Genomic DNA, 10,634 nt, shown 5'->3' on the forward strand with positions numbered 1-10,634 from the left:
CCCACCCTCGTCCTCGAACGTTCATGTTGAACGGACTCTCACCCCCCATGACATCAACACTTCCACGTCGACCCAAACTTTGTCTCCGTTACGACGCTGTGGACATTGACCCATCGGTAAAGAGCTCGTGTTTGCAAATCCACGGAGTTATCGTGAGTTCACAGTGCGGAGGACAACGTGGTGCTTTGGAAAGTTTTAATGAGTTTGATACAAGGATGAGGAGTTCATAAGAAAGACCACGGGGAGAGGAGGGGCGGTATGTAAACCGCACGTGGAGGGTTAATTGAAACCGCTCACGGGTGTTTTGGAAGCTGTGGGGGGGGGGGGGGCGTTGGACGGTGGATTTTGGGGGGTTTATTCCCACCAGTTTTGTCCAAGGATTACAAACCATGTGTGAGGGTGAGGGCGGGATTAAAAACTGCAGGTGTGATTAAAAAAAAAAAAACTTCATATGGGAGAGTGTTATAGAAACCACATGCTGAGGGGGAGGAGGCGTTAGAAACCACGTCGGGGGTTCAGAAATCGTGGGGGAGGGGCTTTTTTAAAATCACGCGGGTTTTTTGTTTTTTTTGGGGGGGGGGAGAAATCACGTGCATGGGTTTTGTTTTTAAATTTTGTGGGCGGGTTATAGAAACTATGTTGGGGGAGTAGGTGGAGAGCAGAAACCATGTTGGGAAAGGGGGTGGCTGCGGGGGAGTTAGAAAACGAGAATTTAATTTTTAGAAACCGCTCGCCGGATTTTTCGAAGGCACTCGTGGCGATTTTTTAGAAACCGCTCGCCGGATTTTTAGAAGGCACTCGCGGCGAATTTTATAAAGCACTCGTGGGGATTTTTACAAAGCGCTCACAGGGATTTTTAGAAATGCTAGTGGATATGTTTCGAAACCGCTCACCAGATTTTTAGAAGGCACTCGTGGTGATTTTAGGAAAACATTGGCGGGGATTTTTATAAAGCGCTCGCAGGGACTTTTATAAAGCGCGCGTGGGGATTTTTATAAAGTGCTCGCAGGGATTTTTAGAAAGCGCTCGCAGGGATTTTATAAAGTGCTCGCAGGGATTTTTAGAAAGCGCTCGCAGGGATTTTTAGAAAGCGCTCGCAGGGATTTTTAGAAAGCACTCGCAGGGATTTTTAGAAAGCGCTCGCAGGGATTTTTAGAAATGTTGGCGGATGTGTTTCGAAACTGCTCACTGGATTTTTAGAATGCACTCATGGCGATTTAAAGAAAACAATCGTGAGGATTTTTATAAAGCGCTCGCAGGGATTTTTAGAAAGCGCTCGCAGGGATTTTTAGAAAGCACTCGCAGGGATTTTTAGAAAGCGCTCGCAGGGATTTTTAGAAATGTTGGCGGATGTGTTTCGAAACTGCTCACTGGATTTTTAGAAGGCACTCATGGCGATTTAAAGAAAACAATCGTGAGGATTTTAATAAAGCGCTTGCAGGGATTTTTATAAAGTGCTCGCGGGGATTTTTTATAAAGCGCTCAGGGATTTTTAAAAAAGTGCTCGCAGGGATTTTATAAAGTGCTCGCAGGGATTTTATAAAGTGCTCGCAGGGATTTTATAAAGTGCTCGCAGGGATTTTTAGAAAGCGCTCGCAGGGATTTTTAGAAAGCGCTTGCAGGGATTTTTAGAAAGCACTCGCAGGGATTTTTATAAAGCGCTCGCAGGGATTTTTAGAAATGCTGGCGGATATGTTTCGAAACTGCTCACTGGATTTTTAGAAGGCACTCATGGCGATTTAAAGAAAACAATCGTGAGGATTTTTATAAAGCGCTCGCAGGGATTTTCATAAAGTGCTCGCAGGGATTTTTATAAAGCGCTCACAGGGATTTTTAGAAAGCGCTCGCAGGGATTTTAAAAAAGCGCTTGCAGGGATTTTTAGAAATGCTGGTGGATATGTTTCGAAACTGCTCGCCGGATTTTGAGAAGGTACTCGTGGCAATTTTAACAAAACAATCGCGGGGATTTTTATAAAGCGCTCGCGGGGATTTTTAGAAAGCGCTCGCAGGGATTTTTAGAAAGCGCTCGCAGGGATTTTTAGAAAGCGCTCGCAGGGATTTTTAGAAAGCGCTCGCAGGGATTTTTAGAAAGCGCTCGCAGGGATTTTTATAAAGCGCTCGCATGGATTTTTAGAAATGCTGGCGGATATGTTTCGAAACTGCTCACTGGATTTTTAGAAGGCACTCATGGCGATTTAAAGAAAACAATCGTGAGGATTTTTAGAAAGCGCTCGCAGGGATTTTTAGAAAGCGCTCGCAGGGATTTTTAGAAAGCGCTCGCAGGGATTTTTAGAAAGCGCTCGCAGGGATTTTTAGAAAGCGCTCGCAGGGATTTTTATAAAGCGCTCGCAGGGATTTTTAGAAATGCTGGCGGATATGTTTCGAAACTGCTCACTGGATTTTTAGAAGGCACTCATGGCGATTTAAAGAAAACAATCGTGAGGATTTTTATAAAGCGCTCGCAGGGATTTTCACAAAGTGCTCGCAGGGATTTTTATAAAGCGCTCACAGGGATTTTTAGAAAGCGCTCGCAGGGATTTTTAAAAAGCGCTTGCAGGGATTTTTAGAAATGCTGGTGGATATGTTTCGAAACTGCTCGCCGGATTTTGAGAAGGTACTCGTGGCAATTTTAACAAAACAATCGCGGGGATTTTTATAAAACGCTCGCGGGGATTTTTAGAAAGCGCTCGCAGGGATTTTTAGAAAGCGCTCGCAGGGATTTTTAGAAAGCGCTCGCAGGGATTTTTAGAAAGCGCTCGCAGGGATTTTTAGAAATGCTGGTGGATATGTTTCGAAACTGCTCGCCGGATTTTGAGAAGGTACTTGTGGCAATTTAAAGAAAACAATCGTGAGGATTTTTATAAAGCGCTCGCAGGGATTTTTAGAAAGCGCTCGCAGGGATTTTTAGAAATGCTGGCGGATATGTTTCGAAACTGCTCACTGGATTTTTAGAAGGCACTCATGGCGATTTAAAGAAAACAATCGTGAGGATTTTTATAAAGTGCTCACGGGGATTTTTTATAAAGCGCTCAGGGATTTTTAAAAAGTGCTTGCAGGGATTTTATAAAGTGCTCGCAGGGATTTTTAGAAAGCGCTTGCAGGGATTTTTAGAAAGCGCTCGCAGGGATTTTTAAAAAGCGCTTGCAGGGATTTTTAGAAATGCTGGTGGATATGTTTCGAAACTGCTCGCCGGATTTTGAGAAGGTACTCGTGGCAATTTTAACAAAACAATCGCGGGGATTTTTATAAAGCGCTCGCGGGGATTTTTATAAAGCGCTCGCAGGGATTTTTAGAAAGCGCTCGCAGGGATTTTTAGAAAGCGCTCGAGGGATTTTTAGAAAGCGCTCGCAGGGATTTTTAGAAAGCGCTCGCAGGGATTTTTAGAAATGCTGGTGGATATGTTTCGAAATTGCTCGCCGAATTTTGAGAAGGTACTCGTGGCAATTTTAACAAAACAATCGCGGGGATTTTTATAAAGCGCTCGTGGGGATTTTTAGAAAGTGCTCGCAGGGATTTTTAGAAAGCGCTCGCAGGGATTTTTAGAAAGCGCTCGCAGGGATTTTTAGAAAGCGCTCGCAGGGATTTTTAGAAAGCGCTCGCAGGGATTTTTAGAAATGCTAGTGGATATGTTTCGAAAGCGCGGATATGTTTCGAAAGCGCTCGTGGGCATTTTTAGAAGGAGTTTGTGGTGATTTTTCGAAATGCTAGCCGTGATTTTTCGAAAGCGCTCATGGGGATTTTTAGAAATGCCAGTGGTGATTTTCAGAAATCAATCGCGTGGATGTTTTGAAACCGCTCGTGGGGATTTTCAGAAAGTAAACGCGGGGTTTTCAGAAAGCGATCGTGGGGATTTTTAGAAGGCACTCGCGGGAATTTTTAGAAATGCAAATAGGGATTTTTAGAAATGCAAGCAGTGATTTTTTTTTTTAAGCGCTCGTCGAGATTTTTAGAAGGCAATCGCAGGGATTTTTATAAAGTGCTCGCAGGGATTTTTGTAAAGCGCTCACAGGGATTTTTAGAAAGCGCTCGCAGGGATTTTTAAAAAGCGCTTGCAGGGATTTTTAGAAATGCTGGTGGATATGTTTCGAAACTGCTCGCCGGATTTTGAGAAGGTACTCGTGGCGATTTTAACAAAACAATTGCGGGGATTTTTATAAAGTGCTCGCGGGGATTTTTATAAAGCGCTCGCCGGGATTTTTAGAAAGCGCTCGCAGTGATTTTTATAAAGCACTCGCGGGGATTTTTTATAAAGCGCTCACTGGGATTTTTATAAAGTGCTCGCAGGGATTTTTATAAAGCGCTCGCAGGGATTTTTAGAAAGCGCTCGTGGGGATTTTTAGAAAGCGCTCGCAGGGATTTTTAGAAAGCGCTCGCAGGGATTTTTAGAAATGCTGGCGGATATGTTTCGAAACTGCTCACTGGATTTTTAGAAGGCACTCATGGCGATTTAAAGAAAACAATCGCGAGGATTTTTATAAAGCGCTCACAGGGATTTTTAGAAAGTGCTCGCAGGGATTTTTAGAAAGCGCTCGCAGGGATTTTTAGAAAGCGCTCGCAGGGATTTTTAGAAAGCGCTCGCAGGGATTTTTAGAAATGCTGGCGGATATGTTTCTAAACTGCTCGCCGGATTTTAAGAAAGCACTTGGGGGGATTTTTATAAAGTGCTCACAGGGATTTTTAGAAATGCTAGCGGATATGTTTCGAAAGTGCCCGTGGGCATTTTTAGAAGGAGTTTGTGGTGATTTTTCGAAATGCTAGCCGTGATTTTTCGAAAGCACTCACGGGGATTTTTAGAAATGCTAGTGGTGATTTTCAGAAATCAATCGCGTGGATTTTTTGAAACCGCTTGTGGGGATTTTCAGAAAGTAAACGTGGGGTTTTCAGAAAGCGATCATGGGGATTTTTAGAAGGAACTCGCGGGAATTTTTAGAAATGCAAATAGGGATTTTTAGAAATGCAAGCAGTGATTTTTTTTTAAAGCGCTCGTCGAGATTTTTAGAAGGCAATCGCGGGGATTTTTAGAAAGCGTTCATGGGGATTTTTATAAGGAGCTTGTGGGATGGGGTGGGGGGGGGGGGTTTAAAGCACTCACGGGGCTTTTAGAAACGAATTTTTGTGTTTTTTTGTGAATAGAGGAACAGAGGCTTTTTTTGTGTTTTTTGTAAACAGAGGAACAGATTGTTTTTGTGAATAGAGGAACAGAGGTTTTTGTGGGTTTTTTTGTGAATAGAGGAGCAGAGGTTTTTTGTAAATACAGGAACAGATGAACAATCTCCTACAATCTCTTCAATCCCACTCCTCCCTCTAGGACTTGAAAACATCTGTTCACCACCATCTCTTATCTTCCCCCATCCAAAATCTTGAGCTTTTCTACCCCCGTTAATACACCCCAAATCTACCTCTTTCAATCTCCGACTTCATTCCTGAAATTCCTAGTCGTGTCAATTTGTTTTTTTAGCGTGTACCGTCCCCTCCTCCTCACCCTCAGCCCTCTCCCTTTCACAGATCTCCTGATGTCCCTGTTCTCTACTGTTGTTTTGCTTGTGTGCTTCCCTCTTTCTCCCCATCTTGTCTCCCGCTCCCTTTATTATGTTTTATATAATATGTTTTGCGCTTAATGTTCGCTCTTACACGAGCCTCGATCTTGTATTTAAAAAAAAAAAAAAGTACCTGTACACACCTGTCCAATGCTCCTTCATTTTGAATCGTGAATTCTATTCATTTGGTTACTGTTTCGAAAATAATTTTGTTTTTGATGCTGACTGCTGGGATCACACACACACACACACACACACACACACACACACACACACACACACACACACACACACACCACACACACAATCCACTACAATGGAATAATCAATATGTTTTAGAGATTTACTTAAGATTTGTGGAAAAAAAACTGCGAGTCCCCAAACCTTCGGCCTTAAATACGATGGTGGCATGGTCATGATGTCATATTTAGTGATACAATATTTTTCCAAAGCTGACCATATGAATTCAATTCAAAAACGCCATACATTTCAGGCAAAGCCTGTTATTGACCATAACTACAATCTATGTGTCCACCTCAACCCGAAGATATTTTATAATCGACCTTTGGTGAGACAACTTAAAAGCCAATTGTGCCGAGCCACCAATCACTTGTGACGTTATGGTGGTGACAGCGGCAAAGACAAGACCCGTGGATCTTCGGACCCGCGACGTGGCACGCACACGATGCCCGAGTTCGAACCCCTCCCTCTATCCCTCTCTATTTAGGCACCGTGGACATGCGGGTGGAGCATCTTCAAGTTTGTCCTCTTCCACGACACAGCAACAACTGACCTGCATCTTAAAACCTCTGAATATAATACATTTACAGGTAAGTTTGATTTCGATCTCTGGTTTTGTTCTACCCAGGAGTTTGTGAAGTACCGGTAGTTTGCAAAGTCGTTTTTTTTGGACAAAGTTGTTGGTGTCATCGATCTGTCTTGATGTCTGCCTCACCATCGCTCTCACTCTTCCCTTTGTTTTCCGAAATAGACACCATGAAGTACCTGTTGATCTGCCTGGTGTTTCTCGCACTCGCCGTTTGGGGTACGTCGACACGGACTTCGATATTCTATTTTACAAGTCTCTCTGTGTCTCCCTTGGTAGTTTGTCCATCATGTTTGTAATATTCTCTGTCCCCGTTTTTTCGTCTCCAGCAACCGAGGCTCGGTCGATGCGACTCTGGGCCGCAGATGAGGCGAAGCCGGATAATGACATGATGGCGCAATTCCAGGACCTTATGACCCAATTCGTGGAGCATGTCAAGTAAGGGTCACCATATCTATTCAATGATGCACACACACACACACACACACACACACACACACACACACACACACACACACACACTGGATATCCAGCAGTGAGCGTTTCAGGGAGCAAGAAATAAGCCCTTACTGAAAAAGATGCATCGAAAAGCTTGTATGCCGTTTGCGAAAAAGCTTCTTATTGATACTGTAGATATGTGGAGAAAGTTTTTGTGGCCAGATGAGACAAAAATTGAACTTTTTGGTCTAAATTCATAGTTACATCTGGCGTGAACCTAACACTGCACAACACCCATTCAACACCATCCCTACCGTCAAGCATGCTGGTGGCAGCATCATGTTATGGGGCTGCTTTTTATCAGCAGGGACTGGAAAGCTTGTCGGGATAGAAGGGACAATGGATGGTGCAAAGTACAGGAGAATCCTTGATGAAAACCTGCTCAAGTCAGCCATTAATATGTATCTGGGTAGGAGATTCACATTTCAGCAGGACAATGATCCGAAGCACAAAGCTAAAGCCACACTGGAGTGGCTGAATAAGAAAATAAATGTTCTTGAGTGGCCTAGTCAGAGTCCTCACTTGAACCCAATTGAACATTATGGCGAGACTTGAACATTGCAGTCCATCAATGATCTCCATCAAACTTGGCAGAACTAGAGCAATGTTTACGTGAAGAATGGGCAAAGATTTCACCATCTCACTGTGCGACGCTGGTAGAGACCTAGCAACCCATAAAGACTCCTTGCAGTCATTGGTGCAAAAGATGATTCCTCCAGGAACTGACCTATGGGGTTAATACTTTTACAACCAGTGAATTTTGATTTGTAGATGTTTTTTGCAGGTATTCCTGACATGTAACCTTCAACTATAACAGTATTCAGTTTGATCTCTTCAGTTGTGAATAATAAAGTCCATTTGGAAAAAAGATTTCTTCATAATTCGTAATTAATCGAAATGTGACGTTATTGGTATAGGGGGTGAATACTTTTGAAGGCCAATGTAGTCCAAAAGCTTTCACTAGTGGACTCCACAAAAATATGGGAAAAATTTGTGTCATTAAAATAGTACTGCAGTTGTATTCTTGGTAGTTGTAGTCGTTGTCTGGGGAAATACTCCACCGAACAGGTGCACTCCAGTGGAAGGTATGCAGTAAATGTTATCCTAACATTTTAATGGGGTCAAAGCAACGATAGTAAAAGGGATTGATCTTCTTCCATTATCCTATGGTGTGCTGTATCACTCCAGTGTTAACCACTTTCTCGAATCTGAAACACCCCACCACCTTATGTCCTCCTTGACCATGTTTCTTCCCATCACAACCAAACAGAACTGCGTTTGAGAAGGGCGGTGAAGGCTTCGAAGCTGCAGCGAAAGTATTCAAAAGCAACGTGGATAAATTCATGGAATGAGTTCTTCCAATGAAACTCTTCAACTTCGAATACCCCCTCGTCTACCTGAGCTGCCACATGGTTCCTGAGCGGTGCACACGCCCCCGTGTACAACTCCCAAGTCTTCAAGACATACGCGAGCACTCACCAGGCACTCTCTTTGACTGTTCAGTTTGATTAAAACATCAGATCACTGTGTTCAGTGTGTTCTTATTTCCTTTAAAAATAAAGTTGTTTTATTTACTTTTGACTCCGTTTCTCCTTTGGGTCTTGGGCTATGATACACCTTGACCCGGATCTTGCTCTGTAACTGACGAACGCATCTGCGCAAAAGGACTCGCGAGGACATCTCCGATCCACCAAAATATAATTTAGGGTTTCCTTGTGTGAAAGACGCTATTCTGGAGGTTTTTTTTTGGGTTTTTTTTAGGAAATGCGGAGCACATGGTACAGGAGGAGAGCATCGAAAAAAGATTTCCAGAAACCAACTTGGAAGGGTTCAGCGAGTTGGTGTTGCGTTCACGCAGAGCGATCCATGTATTACCAACACACTCACAAAACCAAAAGCGGCGTTCAGCAATTGCTTCACTTTGTCTGTCTGGCTTTTCATGAACGTTTTGCTGCCCAATTGCACCAACCTGTTTGAATTGACCACTCTGGTTAAAATATCTGTGAAGCTGTTCGTGTAGTCGGAGGGCTCGGTGTGCGTCGGGTGTGATGTGCTCGACCAGTTGCATGAATTGTGCGTCGGACAATTTGAAGAGGGACGAGGGAAGCTTCATGTTTGGTGATTACGATGGAACTCGTGACTCATGATAGTTAAAGATTAAATACCTGGTTAGTTTTATGAGTCCTGGTAAAGTTTTCCCCATATATCTAACCCCATCGCTGAGTCCATGGATACACGGATCCAACCCCATCCCTGTGACCATGGATACACGGATCCAACCCCATCCCTGTGACCATGGATACACGGATCCAACCCCATCCCTGTGACCATGGATACACGGATCCAACCCCATCCCTGTGACCAGGGAGACACGGATCCAATCCCTTCCCTCAGACCATAGATACAAGGAACCAATCCTATCCCTGTGATTAGGGATACAAGGATCCCACCCCCATCTCTGTGACTCGGTATACCAGTATCCAACCCCATCCTTATGACCAGGGATAAAAGGGTCTAACCCCATCCCTCACACCAGGGATACAAGGATCTATCCCCATCTCTGAGACCAGGGATACAAGGAACTAATCCCATCCCTCATACCAGGGATACAAGGATCTAACCCCATCCCTAAAAGCAGGGATACAAGGAACTAATCCCATCCCTCATACCAGGGATACAAGGATCTAACCCCATCCCTCATACCAGGGATACAAGGATCTAACCCCATCCCTAAAAGCAGGGATACAAGGAACTAATCCAATCCCTCATACCAGGGATACAAGGATCTAACCCCATCCCTAAAAGCAGGGATACAAGGAACTAACACCATCCCTCATACCAGGGATACAAGGATCTAACCCCATCCCTAAAAGCAGGGATACAAGGAACTAACACCATCCCTCATACCAGGCATACAAGGATCCAACCCCATCCCTGAAACCAGGGATACAATGATGCAACCCCATCCCTCATACCAGGGATACAAGGATCAACCCCATCCCTCATACCAGGGATACAATGATCCAACCCCATCCCCCATACCAGGGACACAAGGAACTAACCCCATCCCTGAAACCAGGGATACAATGATGCAACCCCATCCCTCATACCAGGGATACAAGGATCAACCCCATCCCTCATACCAGGGATACAATGATCCAACCCCATCCCTCATACCAGGGATACAAGGATCTAACCCCATCCCTAAAACCAGGGATACAAGGAACTAACCCGATCCCTCATACCAGGGATACAAGGATCCAACCCCATCCCTGAGTCCATGGATACAAGGATCCAACCCCATCCCTGAGTCCATGGATACAAGGATCTAACCCCATCCCTAAAACCAGGGATACAAGGAACTAACCCGATCCCTCATACCAGGGATACAACGATCCAACCCCATCCCTAAAACCAGGGATACAAGGAACTAACCCCATCCCTGAGTCCATGGATACAAGGATCCAACCCCATCCCTCATACCAGGGATACAAGGATCCAACCCCATCCCTCATACCAGGGATACAAGGATCAACCCCATCCCTCATACCAGGGATACAAGGATCAACCCCATCCCTCATACCAGGGATGCAAGAACGGCCTTAAACAGTTTGCCAAACATTTAATTTATTGAGAAAAATAATCAACTTTTGAATTCTATCTGTACAGGTGAGTGGTGTGCACCTTGCACGCTTTGTGAGCACCACTATAATAGGTGGTATTAAAGCGCGGCGTTACGCGCGCTGCTTGTGAGCAAGGAGGAAGCGGACAAG

The 10,634-nt window shown here is 44.3% G+C and overlaps 1 protein-coding gene across 3 annotated transcripts; it reads left to right on the forward strand.

The window, feature by feature from the left end:
* Positions 1 to 32: 32 nt before the first annotated feature.
* On the forward strand, positions 33 to 8,435 carry LOC144888817 (uncharacterized). Of its 3 annotated transcripts, none has more exons than XM_078768147.1 (5): positions 33 to 152; positions 6,265 to 6,367; positions 6,529 to 6,582; positions 6,693 to 6,801; positions 8,132 to 8,435. In XM_078768147.1, exons 1-5 carry the CDS (start codon positions 48 to 50, stop codon positions 8,211 to 8,213), a joined length of 453 nt encoding a protein of 150 aa, XP_078624273.1. In that variant the 5' UTR covers positions 33 to 47; the 3' UTR covers positions 8,214 to 8,435. The 3 variants fall into 3 exon arrangements, with proteins under 3 accessions (XP_078624273.1, XP_078624274.1, XP_078624272.1); XM_078768148.1 differs by having other exon boundaries at positions 33 to 116; XM_078768146.1 differs by lacking the exon at positions 33 to 152 and adding an exon at positions 5,983 to 6,105.
* Positions 8,436 to 10,634: the final 2,199 nt, after the last annotated feature.

This window comes from Myxine glutinosa, chromosome 14 (genome assembly GCF_964187855.1).
Source record: "Myxine glutinosa chromosome 14, kmMyxGlut1.1, whole genome shotgun sequence".
Classification (NCBI taxonomy): domain Eukaryota; kingdom Metazoa; phylum Chordata; class Myxini; order Myxiniformes; family Myxinidae; genus Myxine; species Myxine glutinosa.

Bases quoted from the DNA above. Each gene is read 5' to 3' on its own strand.
- LOC144888817 (XM_078768146.1), top strand. From the start codon at position 5,998: ATGAATTCAATTCAAAAACGCCATACATTTCAGGCAAAGCCTGTTATT. The intron at 6,106-6,264 runs GTGAGACAACTT...CTCTCTATTTAG, and splicing joins TATTTTATAATCGACCTTTG to GCACCGTGGACATGCGGGTG. The intron at 6,583-6,692 runs GTACGTCGACAC...TTTCGTCTCCAG, and splicing joins TCTCGCACTCGCCGTTTGGG to CAACCGAGGCTCGGTCGATG.